Source organism: Taurulus bubalis (genome assembly GCF_910589615.1).
Source record: "Taurulus bubalis genome assembly, chromosome: 10".
Taxonomy (NCBI): Eukaryota; Metazoa; Chordata; class Actinopteri; order Perciformes; family Cottidae; genus Taurulus; species Taurulus bubalis.
Window position 1 is genome coordinate 7,049,116 of NC_136598.1, and position 19,831 is coordinate 7,068,946.

Below are 19,831 nucleotides of genomic sequence, written 5' to 3' on the forward strand. Positions count from 1 at the left end.
TCGACGCCCGACTCGGGCAGCGGGGACGCGGGCAGCAGCGGCGGCTTGTTTAAGATTAAATACGACTTTTTCTTTAAATTTAGTAGATGCAGCTTATAAAAGGGTGCGCCTTATAACCCGCATTTTACGGTACTTCTGGTTGCTGCTTTATTCATTTGACCAAAGCACAATAGTCTGCTGTTCACATGACTGTCAACAGACTGTTCATTTAACAGTTGGCTTAAAAAAAAGAAAATCTTGTTCCAGGCAGAGCATCCATTTGTGTTCGTCAAAGCAAGGACGGCTCAGCTGAGAGAAAGGCTGGCTGAGAGGCTTGTGAAATGACTCAACAGCAGAGGGACAGATGAGCTGGCCAGGGTCAGGGCTGTTACAGTGATATCAGAAACCCATTTTCTCCTAATGTTCCCCGGTAATTCAGGGTAAGACAAAAGGAAGGAAGAGGACAGGAGGCAGAGTAGAAGGAGAAGAAAGATGGGTGGAGGTAAAATGCAGTGTGGAAAGCAAATAACAGTTTAAAATGGTCACAGGGATCAATAGAGCTTACTAATCTGTTGGCCATAAGGCAGAGTGGCACACAATGGGGAGGTCGGGTTGTAAATACAGCGAGAGCATGCTTTGCTCCTGGAGGCATGACTAATTGAAAATATCCCCATTAACGTGTGTGGCCAGAGCGACGCACAGGCTGCCAATTTTCCACATTGACAAATGTGAACACTTCTTTACGGTGGCACCAGATTCTTCACGAGTGTACCTGCACTGCTCTGCTTTAACCGAGCCTGCACCCTGTTAGGAAACTTGTCAGAAGACATTCTGACAGATCAAATCGGACAAAATGGAAATACCGTTTTCTGTCATGGCGTCTCTCCTAATGCCGTGTTCACACCGGACGCGACGCGAATTTGCGGCGCCGCGTCCACCGCGGAAGTTTACTCGCGCGAGTAGAAAGAGGGTGTTCACACCGAACGCGAATTCGCGGCGCGACCAAAGGGGCGTGGCTTAGCTCTGTTGCTTGCCTCTGTGAGAGACAAGCGACGAAGCTTTCATTTCCGCTATCGACCATGGAATAAATAACCACTAGTTCTGCTTTATACTTGTTGTGGAAGTCCCAAACATGTCGGAACATGAAACGACCTCGTATTTGGGTTCATAATATCATCCGTAGCCGCACACAGCTCAGTGAATTTCACCGACTCCTCCAGGAACTGCGTCTCGCGTATCTCCGTAAAACGATACCGATTCCTTCATCCACCATGGAAATAACCACCAGTTCTGCTTTATACTTTTTGTGTAAACTCCACATATGTTGGAACATCAAACTCCATGGTGTCTGGGTTCATACTATTATCCATAGTCCCACAACAGCGTCTCAATGAAGCCGCTGTCAGCGCTGGTTCAGGCGTAGCAGCAGCAGTTTCATTCAGAAACGGGGAGACGGCGGTGGTGACGGGCGGAGCTTCTCAACGCTGATTCTCAACGCTGATTCTCAACGCTGATTCTCAACGCTGATTCTCAACGCTGATTGGCTGCCGCAACTTTGCGTCACGCGATTTCTCCGCCAGAGTTGGGATAATTCAACTCACGGGAATTCGCGCCGCGTCCTTCGCTTTGTTCGCCCCAGGTCAAACGCTCTGTTCGCGCCGCCTCCAACGCGTCTATCCCGCCGCAAATTCGCAAATTCTGTGGATTGACTTTACATGTAAACTGGTCGTGCCGCAAATTCGCGTCGCGTCCGGTGTGAACACGGCATTAGACAGATGTTCTATAGGGGAGAAAAATGGCAACATAGTAAAATAAGTTAAGCCTGCAGACTAGTGAGGCTTCACAGTGTTACATGGCTGCTCTGGACACCTGATTTGACAGGTAAGACAAAAGGACTATAAAACAGTCAACATACCACCAATTAAATTAATGATTTTTTCTTCTTCTAAATCATAGAGACGGTGAGGAACACAGGAAACAGAAATGGCACTATAGACAGCGATGCAAATTAAGAAAACAAACATGTTAGACCTGGCTCAAGACGTGCACCAGTCAACTGAAAGCAGGCAAATCCCAGCTGAGAGCAGCGTGGCCACCAAGATAGATGACTGGAGGCGTGGCAGACGTGCATGTGCTTGTCGTAGACATGTCAAATGTCAGCGTATCAATGAACAGGGACAGGATGGGAGAAGAGGCGCGGCAGATGAAGAGGAATGAGGGGATGATGGGAAAGTCTCAGTCAGCAGGGTTCTCAGCTCTGGGCAAAGACCCTGATGCCTGGGCTGCGATTGGCAAACACACCACCAACACAATTACTCCATGTTGTGTATGACATGGCGTTAGCCTCTTCTTCTGAAGTGAGTGGCATGTGGTCAAAGATTGAGCTTCCAGTAACGGGGAAGCCACAGAAGTGGTTTCATTTAATGTAAGAAGTGTGTTGTCCCTTTCTCTCATTTAAGCCGAATGACAGTGATTATCTCTCCTCATAACGCATCACACAGGCTACATTTGTAAAATAAAATGCGTCAGAGAACGCTGTTGAATAAAAGAGCAAGAATACAGCAATATAACATTTACATGTCATTCCCACACCTTGGGACTGTTCTGCATTAAATAGTAAATTCTCATCACTGTGTCACAAACATTGAATTTGAGTTCGTCATATATCATGGAAAAAGGAGAACAGAAAGTTATTGCTATGCTACAGTACTTGTTTTGGCAAAACGGGATTTAAATCGCGCAGCAAGCCAAACTGAACATCCTGCTAGTGCTAACCTGATAATTTTTTTATAAATTGACCTCAGAATACATGTATGAATAAATCATATTGGACAAGTCATTGTTAATATATGTGTGAAACTTAACATCTTTAAAAACCTTCTGTAAATTGAACATACATTGTAGCTTTGATGAGTATTTTGACCTATAAAAGCACTATAATTGTAATTCTATGCCTGAAAAATAATCTTGTTTTCTCGATGAATATATAATCTTCGTTTAAAAAAGTCTGCAAATGATAATCGTTTTCATTGATGATCAATCTTTCAGGTTATTATAAATTGTTTGGTGTATAAAATGTCAGGCAATGGTGAAAAATGTTGATCCGTGTTTTCCAAAGGCCAAGATGACTTCCTGTCCACAACTCAAAGGTTATCAGTTTACTGACATAAGAAACCAGAAAAGATTCACATATAAGGAGCTAGAATCAAAAGGATTTGGATCTTTTTTTTTTCTTCTTAAAGATGAATTTAAGAGTTGACAACTAAATCGATTGATTGTTGCAGCATTACCCAAAACCCAACATAAACTATTTAAAGTGCTTAATTTGTCTAACCAAGAGTCAGTTCAGCTAATAACTCAACACCAGCAATTCAGCTTGTTTATCTGCCACTTTCTTTTTTTCAATCAATACAGCAAAAGGAAACATGTGGGAAAAGTAACAGTCAATTAAATACAGAGGCATCATATTAATTAGACTACTATGTTAATAACGCTTGTTGGCTTCTGGCCTGACATGATTAGTGTCACAACCATAACGCTGGGGCCTGTACATGTGTAAAAACTGGAGTCATGATAAGACAGAGAAACGGACAGCTTGGACTTGTGACTAAATGAGTCTGTGTTGAATGGCTGAAGGCATCACGCACAGAGAAGAAAGTGTAGTTATCAGAGAAGTGACGCTGTGGGAAAAGGCAGCATGACCGTCTCTAAATGAGCTGTTGCCACCTAATGGACAACTGCGTCTTCACACTTAGATGGACCAAAGTGTGAATGTGAAGTCAGATTTATTTACACTGATGATGTTCACAAATAGGAACTTAGTGTAGGTTTAATGTCAAGTTGGCAGCCTGTGTCAAATAGCACTCAAAAAGATAGCACTAGCACACTAACAATGCACTGAGACTTCAGATTGAGCCGAGATCAAGATAATTATTGCAGAGTGCAGCATTCTTATTTATAAACACCTTGGAAAGTGCTGAGCGAAACGACTAATACTCTGCACGAGTTTGAGTCAATAGCCCACCAAGGAAAGACTATTCATTTGAGAAAGTCCCAGAGGTCGGCGCCAAAACAAAATCAAATTACGACGCCCTCTGCATGAGTAAAACAATGTTTCAGCAGCCTTGGTGAACTGTATCCGTGTTGGGCTGTGGGAGAAAAGGCTTTGGGTTCTACTGTGCAAAATAAAAAAATATGATCATCAAATGCTTGATTTAGAGTTCAATTGATTTGCTCCCTTGTTCAGTTTTACATAAGTCAGATCTTGGCTTACAGAGCCGTCATTAAGAGACACACTTGTGGATGTCTACCACCCTGAGAACCAGACTTATAAGTGGCACAACAAAACACACTAAATGTATTTAACAGCTGGGAGTCTCGCAGTGAAAACTCACTAACAACTTGTTTGTCATCCTCACTAGATATCGTCGCCATAAATGGAGCCTTAGAATTAAGAGAAACAAGGAGGTTATTCTCTCAATCTTCTTCACAACATGAGGTGCGCTGAGGCACTGCTCTCAGACATTCAGTACAACGATCTCGTCTTCACCTTGGTTCTCACTTGGATCAAGTGTAATGAGGGACGTCTGGCATCCTTTCATCTGTGACTTTTGAACTGTTTATGCTTGCAAAACTTGCAGGAACCCGTTGACCAAAGAGTTGTTACAGCTATTTTGGATTTGAGACCATTTGTTACACAGATTTGGTGTGAAATCTTTGATCACTCAAGAATAGATACAAATTCTTAAAAACACAACATGAAGAAACCAAGAGATTGAGGAATTCTCTAATGACAAAAGTCGTTAACAAAGGAAAAATCCTAAAGTGTGCTGTTCACATCAGCCTATATACACCATGATATAGTAAGACGTGCCTCAAAGGAATAGAAACACTCACTCGCCTTCTTGCACAGAGTGAGATGAGAAGGTTCATACTCTCACGTCTGTCCATAAAAAAATTAAAAAACAAGTCTCGCAAACTTGTTGAATATTAAATACATGACAAGAACACCGTCACCTAGCCGGCTTGTTAAATAATAAGAGATATCTTCGGCCATACACACGCCGATGTCCCATCTTCTTCTGTCGAGTTTTATGGCGGTTGGCCTCCAGAAGCGTTGGGGACTGTCCCCCTGTTTGCTGAATGCCCTTGGTTTCTAGTTTGTAGTTGTAAAGTTTCATGAGGGTTTGTGGAATTCCAACACAGTTCCGGCATGCGGAAATATTCTAATAAGATATATATAGAGAGAGATAGAGGTGAGAGGTCGAGGGACCTCTTTGAAAATCACCATGCCAACGACCTTCTGTCATTAAACAGAAGAGAGCAGAGGAAGTATGAAAAGACTATCATCCAGCAGGGATGTCCTATATAATATAAAATACATATAAAACAGTAGTTGGCATTCTAAGAAATGAAATTTAAAAAATATATTCAGAGGAGCCAGAGGCTGGTGGTAATACCGTTAGGGCTGCAACTAACCATTATTTTAATAATCGGTTGATTATTTTTTTGATTAATCGATGAATCGGATAAAAAAACAAAAATCATTAATTTCCAAACCTTTATTCAAAAACAGAAGTGACTGTGCAAAACATCTTCAGAAAGCACAAACAGGTTGCTCCTTGAACATCCCTGAGCTGTTAATTAAAAAAAAAAAATTAAAATGGACTAACACTAAAAACATACACATGTACCTCATACACAAACCTCCAGGCCCAGCTCCACCTCATCTCAGCTCTGCATACAGAGTCCTCTTCCTTAAACTATTTCATTCTGGGCCTCTTACGACCACGAAATGACGTTGTTGGCTAAGCCCAACTACGTGATTTGATTCAGTCTACATTGAGTAAAAAAAAAAACCTGCAGCCAGATCCGCCAGATTTAACGTGAACGAGTGACAGCGTGAACTGACGCCATGTTTCACCACGTTACGGTTTTCTACAAGCAAGACTGAACTGTAACGGAACATAACGGAACTTTAACGACAATACACAACCCAAACACGTTAGCTAACGTGATAGCAAGCTGACTAGCTTCCATTAACAACACGTTTGAGGGAAATGAAGCCGCTGTAGACATCTTAACGCTGGTTGGCCAAGACTCGACACGTCACATCCAAGATGTTCTATTTTTGCTGAGATCCCGATCTAAACGTTTCTCAGTCTCTCACTCCAATCTCAGACACGCTGGTGGCCAGTTGCTCTGCTCCGCTCTTTTTTTTTTCTCCGCGACTTTATGACTGCCGTAATAATCGCGCGACACAACGAATCGATAATGAAATTCATTGCCCACACTTTTGCTAATCGATTTTTATCGATTCGTTGTTGCAGCCCTAAATACCGTCATCAAGAAATTACTGCGCCTAGACGTCTGATTAAAGAAGTACGTTTGAGCATATTTTGTGATTTGCCTCTTTCTCACTTGCAAAGTAGAGTCACAATTTACTGCTCTGATTATGCAGATCAGGTCCTCTGATCGTGTATAAATACCACAGCCACATTTGTCAAGGCAGAAGAAGGCTGCACTCGACTCGTCACAAATTCAATTTGAACCGTTTACCGTTTAGTTTTTTATTCCTCAGAGCAGAGCAGGCACCGCTATTGGGAGGTAAATAAATGAAATTCTTTGGATCGCCGCTCTGAAATACAGACATTTGCGTTCATGCCAAGAGAGGAGGGGCAGGCCCCGCTTGTTGAAGTGGGATCTATAAGGACAGATCAGTTTGCCACAGCGCTGGAGTGAGATTCAACCCCCACTGCGATGAGACAGCGCTGCCTCGTGTGTCAATCATGTGCCAACCTGTACCACTTCACATAGCCACCTAACAACGTGATGTTTGTGTTTAAAAATAGATAACAAAAGCAACAAAAACATCTTTCACCCCTGACAAAACGCATAAATAGTGCATGTTTTTTGCCATGTTGTGCATCAGGGAGAGGGGCTCATTTAGAAAATAAGGAATCGAGGAACTGACACGGGAACCCAGATTAAAAATGAAAGCCCTGGCTCTTAAAACGTTTCGCTTTTCCATTGCAAGAATAGCCAAAAATCTTCAAGGAATAACAGTACACCCTAATTGTGTTAGTCTTCAACTCTGCATTTGGCTGTAGTAATTCTAATAAAATATACTTCAGTGCAATACACACCTCTACATGTACGAAGATAACTCTTGATTAAGGACAAAGATATCTTGCCAAAAAGCTAAAACAAACATGAAAGAACACGGGTACACAGACACGGCAAAGACACACACACACGCACACGCACACACATACGCAAAAAAAAATAAGTGACAATCAACATAATCACATAGAAATTAGTTTGGATTTCATTTCATCTAGAAAGACATTTAGAAGAAGAAAAATGCATTTCCACAGATTAAGTATGAATTCCATGTATATGTGATGCTTCAATGAGGCAAACCCCCGCCCCCCGGATCCCCACCCACACAATGTGGCTAATGGGGGAAACTAATCTTGATAATGAGAATCAAAGCATGCACTCCTGCAACCATTTCAATCTTATGAGTTCTCCAATTTAAACAGCAATACTTGCATGCAGGTGAAATACATAAGAAAAAGCCCTCTGGTTTAATACATATCATGTTTCATACCTGCAATGGAAGTACTTTGTCATCGGTACACAGTTGCTAGAACACATGAGCAATTCTCTGCCCTGCATTAGCTATGAATTCCAGGCTCACTTACCAGCCTCTGAGCTTATAAGCCTCAGGGATGTCTGGGTTGATCATCAGGGTGCTGCTGAAGGATGCCGAGATGGACCGGCCACCATAGTCCGAAAGCTTTGCCCCCTTTATGGCTAGAATTGGCTGTCCAGAGCCGTCAAAATTCTCTGCCTACACAAAACAAGAGATATGGAAAGACTCATTAAAACTTTGTTGCTTATTATTTGTTTGGATTTCATTGCTTCCGTTTCTTGGTTTATCAAGTTATTTGTTGGTACTTTGTAACCCTTATGCATCACAACAGACATTTTTGGCCGTGTTAATAATGCAAATGAAGAAAATTTTGGTGAGCGTGCAAGGATTTTTTCCTGAAATTTGGATGTGGAACCTCAGCTTTAATAAAAAAAAAATATATAATAATAAAGTGTGCAGCCAAAATACAGACACTCAGACCTTGAAGGAAAAAAAAGGTCCCTATTAAAACTTTTTTACATTTCTGATCATGGCCATTACAGCATAAAATCATGCATCCTATTATATCAGGCTTTCATCCCGGCATTCACAATTCTTGTTTTTAAACAATTTTCTCAAAAGTGACACATAATGACAATGCTAACATGCTCATGATTAGCAGGTATAATGCTAACCATGCTCACCATCTCCGTTTAGCATGTTAGATTAGCACATCCTTACACTTCAGGCTGATGGGAATGTCATTTAGTAATAAAGATATTTCATAACCAAAGAATTTGGAAGATGAAGAGTTACGGAATCACCAAAATTATTCAACTTTATCTTTTTTAGCAACATGAATGTCTAACAAATGTCATGACAATCCCTCATAGTATGGAGATATAAAATAGAGATGTTTCATTGAACTAGAGGCAAGTCAAAGCCAAAGTCTTTAGGGTTCCTCATCTGGGGACCATGAAACTTAATCCATCGAATAGGTAGTAAGATATTTCAGACTGAACTAACGAGCTGAACCGACTGAACGACCAAAAGACAGACCTCGCTCCGCATCTCTAATTAGTTCAGCTCTAAAATGAGTTCCAAATTATGATATAAAAGGTTCAACACTTGCTTCTTTGCATGGCCATTGTTCTTTATAAACTATACATCTTGTGTACCTCAGCAGGTCCCGGTGGAAAAGGGGTATGTGTCAGACAAACAAACAGGGAACCCTGTGCTTCTTGTCAGGAGGAAATAAATGGTGGTAAACTCAACACAGAACCCTCTGAGCCAAAGGTAAAAATCAACTGCACGGGCACAGTTACTTTATCAGGGAATTTAGTCGACGATTTCAACCACATCCGCCTCCATTAAACACTGCACACATTATTGCATTTCTATGGCTCTCAAACTGCTGAACAGTGATCAGTAAATGTGTTGAACAACCCTTTCTAATTAAAACAGATTGCTGACATGGTCTCACCAATGACTGAACATTATGAGCTTCACAAAAGATAGCTTTTATTGTAGACGTTTTATATTGGAGCTACCCATGTCCTTGTGCTCACCCTCGGCATGTGAGGTCTGGCTTCGGTTCAGCTTCAGTCATGTATAGTAAATGGTTGCTCTCAGAAGACGATGAGCATTTGGAAGGACAAATGCTCTGAGGGGAAATCTTAACCATTACAATAAGTATGTCTATGCATTATATAGGTATTGATTTTGACCACCCATTTAAAAAAGCTCCAGACACTACTTGCTCTTCCTCATTCCAGGTTTTACTCCCCATCTAATGTCTATACTCACTTCCTCTCCCCACAGCGTGACAGTCACCAGCTTCCCAGACATGTCCATCAAGTTGAGTGTCCTCTTGGACACTTCCTTGTTTGCCTTGGTGGTGAGGCGGGTCACTTCGTCCACACTCTTACACACTCCAATCACATCTGCAAAAGAAGACATAAACCAATGCATTAGCAGCAGGCACTGGATCCATTTGTCCATTTCCGACCAAAATGATTCACAGTTAAGTTTGAATCATATACACTCTTGAGAGACGATGACCATACGGTTTAACTTCCTCGCAAAATCTACCAATTGTTTCCAAATATACATATCATAAATATTGAGTGTGTATACACCCATAGGTCATTCTAGGTCCCGTGGCTTCCGGCACAAATTGTCTCATGGGAAATAAGTGATTCATTAATTCTTTTCAAAATCAGGTGCACGGACCTGTGTACCTGGCACTTACATCCATAATGTAGGAGCGAATCCAAGAAATAGGCCTTAATTGTTCCCACCAATGCACTTCATCAAGCATACTTTGTTGACTAATGTAATCAAGCATGACAAACAAATTTATTTGTGAATGTGCAAGAGTGGCATCAACATTACTCATCCGCACAGAGTAAAGGGGTTTTAGATACATTAACCATGATGAATAAAACTTAACGTTGAATGCCTACTGGTAAGCTAGAGAGAAATTACTCAAATGGCAGGACAAGCTGCAGTCTTCATTAAAAGAATTACAAGAAGAAGACTCCATAATATCACTTAATTTTACCTGTGACAGTGGGTTCTCATTTTCTCATCGACTCTGCCATAAGGCCCAAAGTCAATCTGCCATACAGGCTATTAGTGTCATCAGTATTATTAATACCACTTTTATCTTTGCTCGTGTGCTGTAATGACCTCAACTTCACAACATATCCGGCTCTACTTTCAGCTACAAACTCTATCCTCTGCTTATGGTAACTTATTATTGGGTGCTTGGGAACGCCTCAGCAGGAGCAGGGTTCTGAGCTCCGGTTGGGTGGTTGTGCTTTTTGGAATACACCAGTGCTTAAGAGACTTATGGTGCGTTTCGGCCTCACAGAGCTCAAGCCCTCCGTAAAGGAAAATGGTGTGGACTAACACACCAGGAAACACAGAAGACAAACATTAACTACATGTAGTTAGGTTCATGGTACAGTCACTGTTTTGATTGAATTGGCTGCTTCTATACAACATTTCACACTGCAAGATGAGACTTTGCTGAGGAGAAAAATCCTATGTTTATATTCCTCCAGCATATATTTTAACCTGTCAAGACTGTAGGCTAGGATTTAATTATCATCTTACATAAGCTGCCTTTACATGTTTTACTTAGCCGTTCTCTTTGTTACAACATTGCACTTGGAGGGTTTAACGCTGACAATTTCACTCATTTGTTCCATCCACTGTGACTCTATAAATATCTAGAAACACCTACGGTAATTGCCAAGAGTCAAAAAACGCATGCTTAGAAATCTGCAACCTGAACCAACAATACTTCAAATGTCGGTTCAAACAAAGACATGATGTTTGAGCAGAACTCTGCTAAATTTCAGGGCTATGGATGGGGCTCCATGTTATATTTTTGACAGTATGCCATGTCTTTGTACATGTAGTTAGGGCTGCAGGCTCTTCAGTATTTTTCCACAAAAAAAACAAACTGATCTGATCTAATGACACATGTTGTGTTCAGAAATGCACGTGTGATTCCTTACCAATGATGGCATCTTTTTCTCTATTTTCCAGGTCACCGATAGAGACGAAGTCACACTGCATCACGGGAACATCACTGCTGTCTTCACAGGGGATGATGCTGGACTCTCCATTGAGAGTCATCTCATAGTCATTCTTCACCGATGTGTACTGCTTGTTGGCGATCTTCAGGGAGCCCTTGGAGACGTAGTAGACCTGACCCACACAGATGGATGAAACCACGTGTTATTCAGAGATCCGCAGAGCATTTCACCTGACTGAATGGTGCAAACAAGATACGACTTCAGGCAGTCGGTGGGGATCAACAAAGGCTGGCAGATGATCATAAGCCGCTTATTGTTGGGGTACAGTGTAGCCAGATGACTCATTCATAGTCTCTGTGGTTTTAACTCACAAAGTACTGGCAGCTGTTGATAGAACCGTCTGCGGCAAATCTGTCAGTTATGACAGACAATTAGGATATTCTATGCTGAATCCTTATCTGGAGGAACCTCTCACCTTGCCAACCTCAACCAGGCTGAAAAACTTGTCCACCTCTTGATTAAAACCAGTCACTCTTATCTCTCCCTGGAATAAGATAGAAAAGTTGGTTAACATATTAAAGCATGCCAGAGACAGTACAAGATTTCCAACTCATAATATCTTGTAGTTTATTCTTATAGCATAAGAATCAACACTGGGACCACAATAACACTCACACTCTCATCCACAATCTCCATGGAGAAGAGTTTGCCATCACCACGAGAGTTGCTCCATGTACGGATGCTGCCTTTGTTGGTTACACGAGCACGGATGGTCCACCTACGGGACATCAAGAAGTCTGAGGTTACTCGTGTCAGTATTGTTCATTTCTAGAGCACCTCATGGGACGATATTGTAACCCTACATTTGCATGTTTTCATTCATTAATTCATACATCTATTCACCAAAAAAACCTTTTCATGATCTGTGTATGTTGCTCGAACAATATTGCATTTTTTTAGGCCAGCACCACAGCCATTCTTTATAATAGTTGTACTAAAAACATATTTGATCATTTTAATGGTATATTATTTAAGATTTGTTTCCGAGAGCTTTTGCATTTTCCGCTGCTCCTTTCAATTATGTAGTTCATCATGATATTGTGCCTCCCTTTTACAGTCTTCGATGCTTAGCTTTCACATCTGGTGCTTAGTATTGTTTTATTGCTATTTTTTACTCCCACTGATTTTCAATTGTGTTGTTTTTATCATAAATGTGTTAGCATATCAACTGGAAAGCATACTCACTTGGACTGATAGGGGTTGAGGCTGGCGATGGGCACAACTTTAGAGCTGCCCCCTGGAGTACTGGGCATAGCAGATGGGGTTGGGGTCTTTTTCCCAAAGTCTCTATTGAAACTTTTTTGCCCTGTTGAAGGAATGAAGAGTGAAATAAATGATCAATGAAGAGCAGTGATGGAGAGAAGTCAAGAGAGAGGCACATACATTATTCATCAGAGAAGAATTCCAAAAATCCCATTTCTTTGGATTGCAACTGCTTGATCACTGTAATTATCTCACTTCATGAGGGAAGTTTCATCAAAAGAAGAACCTAATGACTTAAAGCAAATCTACCACTGTTGGCTCTCGAGTCGAGCAAGAGGAAAGACTCAAACAGGAAACAAAAATCTTGTCAAGCCAAACTGGTGGAGATGTGTGATCCAGCGTTTTTGGTCCGAAGGATGATTCACATTTCACAGAATCAGGGCAGAGTGTGAAATGCTATAACAAACTGGATATGCTCTTCCCCAGTAGAGCTGTGCTGCCTGACTTTGAGATTTTCCATTTGAACAAGCGCTGCACATTTGATTTGTGCGCGTCTCACACGGAGGATTAGAGTTCAAAGTGTCCACTTAAGTCCTCCTACTTTGCCAACCACTGCACTTCTGGTAATTAAGCCTCCAGATCAACCAGCACACACAGAGAAATGAACAATGACTGTGCTGATGAGGAGGGTGCTTGCCACAACCTCAATTCCCACACGGAAGATTAAAGGGATGAATACCTGCTATGACACACTAGAAGACAGCAAAACCTCTCCAACAGTCGGATTGCACATATCTCCTGATTCAAGTTATTTGCAATGCTGTGATCCGCTGCTTATCTCTGACATGGACAAATTTGAAAAACAAATCTGTTTGCTCATGGGGTTAAAATACACTCTCCAGGTTGTCTGTGCTACAGGGTATTTGTTTGCGTATTCTACTCTGCTCCCAAAAAAAGATAAACACTATGATTGACAGGCACAGACCGCTACCTACCGACACAGGCTCATAGTTGTTAAAGTTTATCATAGCAAGCATTTACATTAAAAAAGGGCAGCTCTGGAGAATTGAGAGTCAATAGCACTGTGGAAAAAAACTTGATAGCTTAAAATGAAAATGGTCCTCAATGGGCCTTACAATTACTGGTGTCATGTAACTGTGGGTTACCCAGATTAGAGAAAGCAACAGAGAATTGCTGCCATCTGGTGGATATTTATGAACTGTGTGCACAGTGTCTTCCATTCACCCATTTTAATTCATGCTCAAGAGTTAAAATAAACACTTGCACTCACCTTCATTTTTAACTTGCTGCTGTAGTGGTTGGCGGGTTTCAGGGTTTGGTGCCGACTGCGGGCCTTTGACCTGACCTGCAAGGAAGATTTGACATTAAGACCCATTAAGACTAATGATCTATATGTAAACATCAACCTCACATCACAAACATATTCACTAACCAGCGCTTCAAGACAAAATGTGATTATTAGGTTGCGTATATCATCATGAAATGTGATTTGAAGGCTTACCCTCAACGAAAGGAGTAGGGTCACCTATTCTTCCAGCAACATCTGCAGCAGGCTTGATGACTTCAATTTCTAAAATGATCACCACCCGTCTGTAATGAGACATCATCGTGAACTACAGACAATAGCATGGTATCCATTTAGTTTTGGAAGATAATTGTGCTCACCATCATCCACACAATTATACAGAGGGTGGGCAAAATCTTGATAGGACGATAAAATGTACAGAAAAACTGCATACCGTTTGTCCTTCAGTATATTGGTCACATGCTTCTTCAGAATGCAGATGCAGTTCGTGGCCAGGAGGTTCTCCTCAGCCATGTAGTTCAGCTGCGTTGAGAGCATGAAGGCTGCAAGGTGTGGAAAAGTGAAAGGAGAAAATCAGACAGGCAGCCCAGGTTCATTCAACTAAGGGCTTCTTGAGAATAACTACTCTCAAGTATTTGAGAAAAAACTTTATTTGTATAGCACATTTAGAGTCAACCGCAGTTGGTCAAAGTGCTGAACAAGCATGATATTGTATTTTATGGATCTTAATCTGCTTTTCTGTATCTATGCCATGTAATAAAAAATAAAAATACAAACTTACAGGACAGAGTGTGCAGTCCGTCACTCATCATCACTCGAAAGCGAGTTGGACCACTTCCACTGTCAATCTTGCGAAGGTTCTGAGAGGTGATATACAAGTGATAGGGTTAATATATATATATATACATTTTTTTCTTTTTAAAGGTTAGTCTTCACAAACATAATGTTGGTCTAATTGTGTCATTCTGCATCCAATGACAGCACTCATCTTGGTTAGCTTGATGTATGGTGCATTAAAACATTTACAGTATGTACATATGTTAGTCCCTTGCCTTCTTATTGTCATTAAAACACTAAACTACTAATATTGTAATATATTCTCAATAGTAAATTGGGGGGAAATGTAGCTTCAGAAGGTTTTCCACACTTAAAATCCAACGTTGGTTTGCATAATGCTTCCTAAATCTGTATGTATGTAATCTAACAGACGAGTTGGATTTAGTGTATGGTGTCAACCTCAGCTCTAAATACAGGACATGTTAGGTCAGCAGTGATGTAGTGGCTAAACACTCATGTGAAGGAAAGCTTGTGTGTTGTTGTTGTTGTTGTTGTTGGTACTCACCACCAACTGAAGCACTGCATCGTTGCCACCAATGCCATTTGATAGCGCCTGGAAGAAAACACATAAATAAATGTCTGCTAAGTGACTATCAATCGCCAAGGGAGGTGATTGAGCATAGTGATGAAATAAATAATATATATAGATTTATTCTAGAGATATATATATATATATATATATATATATATATATATATATATATATATATATATATATATATATATATACACACACACACACAAAAGCATCCACACACACATATATAGCTTTACTTGTATGTTTTCCCTTGCAGGATTAATACACTGTGTGTGTGTGTGTGTGTGTGTGTGTGTGTGTGTGTGTGTGTGTGTGTGTGTGTGTGTGTGTGTGTGTGTTTAGGTAATACGAAGTGGGTGTATATGGTGACATTCACAGCAAAAAAAAAATGCTGCATTACAGTTTTTCTTCATTGTGTTATGCTACACACAAAATACAAACTACGCAACAATTCTGAAAAATAGCCTGATAGTATTGAATTTTGGACGCAGCTTAACTCCTTTCAAATAGAAATTATAGATCAACCAGGACTGAAATCTTAACTTTCGCCTGAGTTCACATTCCACTGCAGAAAGCTGGCTGCGAGTGGTGTTCAGTTGCCAACATTAACGTGGATATTAATGTCACAGTAAGCTAACTAGCGTTCGTTAAATAACAGAAAGCAGTGCCAACAATTAACTGCTAGCTAGCTTGTCCAGGTGGTGAACAAAGACAGCACTTGACGCCGCACCAACCCATATTTAACTTCGGCAGTTTGTAGTTTTAGCGTGTTAGTTGGTCTGACAATGTTGACCTTACCTCTATCGCACCCTCTGAGAGACTCGTCATGTCTACGAGAAAGAGATTTAGCCGCGAAAAAAGAGATAACTTTGGCAAAATATCTGCTGGACAGCCAACTTGACGCTTCCAACACTGTCAGTACTCGTTCAGTAGTATCGTTGGCGCCAACGGCTTGGACTACCGCGCGAAGCGTCGTATGCGCTGCTCTAGTTTCCGTTTCCGTTTACAGATCTCAGTTCAGTGTGCGGTCTGTCAACAGCGTTGATCTATCGGCTTGGTAAACACATTGAAACTGACCGGAGACCAGCTGCATGACTGTCAGCGCCAAACATGACGTGACGTCAGGCGCTTACTGTGATGCATTCACAGGCAGAGTAAAATGGGAGTTTTTCGTCTCCACGATAACGCATACTCTTTAAATTAATAGGATCCTTGACCTTGCGTTATTTAATCGCAAACTCGTTTACTTTAATACTTTTAAATATATGCAGTAGACAACCTGATACAAAAAAAAGAGTTGAATAAAATTTACCTCAAGTATGTAAAATTGCCAATAGCTCTTTGCAGATGTCCTCTATTTTATTATTTCAGTTTCATCAATATCATCAGTTTACATTAAAGACAATAAAACCCATGTCATAACCTTGTAATAGTGTCATTCAAATCAATTCATTTTATTAGTTTTTACAAACTGATGCAATAATGCTTTACCAGAACACGTCATCTAATGCAGCACAAGCTAAGAATGTTTCTTTTTTACATGGAACAAAGGGTACATTTGTGTGTTTATTCCTCAATCAAATAAAGACACACATGAAGCATCTGTTTTCACACACATTTTGATCCAGTTTATTGTCATTGTACATTTAATCTATACAATCATGAAAGATCTTGTTCTGGGTTTTTCCTGGGACGGCAGTATTAGTATAGGTATTAGTCCCTACTTAGGTGGGCCTCTAAATGAGCCAACATTATCCTTATCAATTGGGAATCCCACTTTATCTTTGCTTCCTAATTCTCCTCTCTCCAAAATAGGAGCACCAGGATTTGGGTTGTTAATGACACCCATGAAAATGGGCACTTGAGTTATATCATCCATGAGGGCAAAGAAGAAAGGTTGGCTGAGGTGGAAAACAGGGTTCGATGCCCGTGAGATGACAACAGTGGTGGCTGCAGCAGCCTCTGCACCCTCCTCATTTATCTCCATGCTGGACTTGTGCATCACGCTGGAGACCAGCAGAGGGCCATCTGCTATATTAGCCAGGTTGGAACTGGAAAACATATCTCCGAGGCCTAACATAGAGCAGAGAGGACAGGCTCAATCTCAAAACATGTCATTGAGCCATAATAATGTGTATGTGTGGTGAACATGAATACAATAACAAAGACATAACAACCTCTTACCCAATTTAGTAAAAACCTCTTTTAGGTCTTGAACATACTCCAGTTTGAATTTGGGGACTTTAACTTGAACCGCTCTCTCCTTGGGCAGACGATGATACAAGTCAGAGATATTCAGCCTTGTGGAAAGTGACGACACGTTCACTTGGCCGGACATAGGCATGACCACCAACAAGCTCATTGACTTCAGGAATGGGAAGCACGCTACCTGCACGGGAAAAATAAATGGTGTTGTGAATAAATGGAAGTTTTGTTCGGAATTTATGTTTCTTTCCAAATTGTGTGAAAAGATGCAAGTGTATTTTAGGCCCAGTGATTTAAACCGTAGATAACAAAATTGTGTTTTACCTGAGCCTCTAGGTCATTATCAATAAATAATCTCAAGGGGTGTTTGGCATCTTCCATCACTTCAATATCAACCATGTGCTTGTTGTCAAGGTAGAACACGCCTCTAGAGGTAAAGCGCGGGTCAAATCGAGCTTTCCACTCTCCTGTGGGTAACATAGGTCTCAGTTTTAGTCAGCAGCATAATTCAAACATAGAGTAGCGTATGAAGAGGAAAACGTACAAATATTGGGATATTTCATTTGTTACTTTCACTGGTAGTTTGAGAAATGACTATTATCAACAAAAATGATTCCTTAGAAAATAAGCTAATGACATGAATATGGTGACATTTCACCTTTGAAGTGGACAGCATTGATGAGCATGAGGAGCAGATTTGGTGGTAAAGTAGACAGGAAGTCGGTCATCTTTCCATTTGTTGCATTCCCTACCCAGTCGTTTATCTGCTGCAGGCCCTCCAATACTGCTGGTTCTGAGTCATATAACCTCCGGGATTCATTGATAAAGCCTTGCTTTGGCTCGAACCCTACAACACATAATCAACATTAATAAATGAATGTCTCTGCAAACAGCAGCTGTGTAGACTCAACGTTTAGTATGGTGCAACATTATTTCCAGGAAGTGACCTTGGCGCAGGAAGATGCCTGTCGCAATTTGCAGGTCATTGTTTCTGAGCTGCACTAAGACATTATGCAGAGACTGGTGGTAGCACAGGAGAGTGTGTTCATTGAGATGATGCATCAGCAGCTCCTCCGTCTCATTTACTGCACCTGTAAAGAAGAGGGGTGCCATTATTGGATGAGAACGACGACAGTCCCCAGACGACTTTAAACTCGGCCAAGTTGCTGACACAATTCGTCACATGTAGTAATTGCATACATGAAGGGAGCAAGCGGTTTTGCTCCAGTGTGTGTCATGTAAATGCTGCAGCAGAACATGCGTACCCAAAGCCAGTTGGGAGAGCGCTAATGATATGCTCAGAGGAGATATGATGACATTTGGCTGCTCTGGCGTTGTCTCCAGGTTCTGTAGCAGCTGCACACCCAGTTTCTGAATGGCTGCACCGATGGCCTCCTTTGACTGTTGGCTCCGGCCGACAGTCAGACAATCTTCATCGTGTTCTTCCTCTGATGAGCTCCCATTTGGCCCAGTACTCTCAACAGCCCTAGTTATGGCTGTTGAGAGTACTGGTGCTTCTGTGGTATGCACATTTTCTGGTTGTGCTGTACTTTCATTTTCTACTTTCTAAAAGGAAAGAATATAACAAAATGTTAAGTACAAGGACACATTTTCCAAACTGTGAAATGACCAGAACACAGTGATCCAACAAGCACAAAAAGAGAAGAAAAAAAACTCTCAAACTCTGTTTTGCCTCTAACCTCTCTGGGGTGGCTGGGCATCAAGGGAATAAGAGGCACCAGAGGGATTGAGTCATTGTCTGCCACTTGAGCATTCTGTTGAGAAGGAAGTTGGCATGAGACAACAATCTATACAAGCGTTATATAATCAGCACAGATTAAAATGATCTAGCATTATCTATCTTTTGAGTTAAAAAAATAAGTAATTCCAATGATTTACAGTGACTCCTTGGCTGCAGAGACAGATCAACAGGAGTGTCAGACGAAGGTCCATATCCTTAAAATGGAACTGGGAGAGAAAGAAATTATGTTGGCTTAAAAAAAAGAAAAGAAATATGGCTTGCTCATTTTTATGAAAAAACAAAAGAAAATATATGATTAATGCTTAAGCCTCTAGAATGCAACACTCTTTACCTTTCCCTTTTGTGTATAGTTTCTTCGCTGTATCGTCTGGAGGTTTCCAACACTTCTACTTAGTCGCTCTCTCTTTTAAAGGAGCCCAGATTATCTGGAAATATACCTAAAGCATGAAGCATGAAGCCACACAAAAGATCTTTGAAGACCCTGCATCAAGATGTCCACATAGAAAGTGCAACATGTTCTGCTTTCAGCAGATATCCAAGCTGTCTCCAATCACATGCTAATTACAGTTTTAAAAAAAAGTTTAGTTTAGCTGACTTTAGTTTTGTAAAAAGCAGTTATAGGTTTTATACTTTGAGGGACAGAAAATTGTCATGGCAGAAACAATCTTGAGTATTAATGCATTGTGATGTCTACAGATATCCTCTATTTATAATAACATGTTGAAATGTAAAAAAT

At 40.9% G+C, this 19,831-nt stretch overlaps 2 protein-coding genes across 2 annotated transcripts in view; both read right to left on the reverse strand.

Moving 5' to 3' along the window:
- Window positions 1–15,956, reverse strand: part of rpa1 (replication protein A1) — a gene marked incomplete at its 5' end in the record, with an annotated part of 28,896 nt that extends 12,940 nt beyond the window's left edge. The window contains 12 exons of the mRNA XM_079224996.1: window positions 7,686–7,834; window positions 9,422–9,558; window positions 11,143–11,335; window positions 11,639–11,707; window positions 11,839–11,941; window positions 12,409–12,529; window positions 13,718–13,792; window positions 13,949–14,037; window positions 14,187–14,295; window positions 14,535–14,613; window positions 15,096–15,143; window positions 15,927–15,956. Of these exons, the coding sequence (XP_079081122.1) occupies window positions 7,686–7,834; window positions 9,422–9,558; window positions 11,143–11,335; window positions 11,639–11,707; window positions 11,839–11,941; window positions 12,409–12,529; window positions 13,718–13,792; window positions 13,949–14,037; window positions 14,187–14,295; window positions 14,535–14,613; window positions 15,096–15,143; window positions 15,927–15,956 (1,202 nt within the window). The remainder of the gene's footprint in view (window positions 1–7,685; window positions 7,835–9,421; window positions 9,559–11,142; window positions 11,336–11,638; window positions 11,708–11,838; window positions 11,942–12,408; window positions 12,530–13,717; window positions 13,793–13,948; window positions 14,038–14,186; window positions 14,296–14,534; window positions 14,614–15,095; window positions 15,144–15,926) is intronic.
- Window positions 15,957–16,848: 892 nt separating this feature from the next.
- On the reverse strand, window positions 16,849–19,304 carry serpinf2b (serpin peptidase inhibitor, clade F (alpha-2 antiplasmin, pigment epithelium derived factor), member 2b; the record flags this gene model as incomplete). The annotated part of the gene is made up of 8 exons (XM_079225288.1): window positions 19,233–19,304; window positions 19,034–19,108; window positions 18,599–18,899; window positions 18,281–18,424; window positions 17,992–18,180; window positions 17,658–17,800; window positions 17,313–17,517; window positions 16,849–17,201 (listed from the first exon to the last, which is right to left on the reverse strand). Exons 1-8 carry the CDS (start codon window positions 19,284–19,286, stop codon window positions 16,849–16,851), a joined length of 1,464 nt encoding a protein of 487 aa, XP_079081414.1. The 5' UTR covers window positions 19,287–19,304.
- Between the last annotated feature and the right edge of the window lie 527 nt (window positions 19,305–19,831).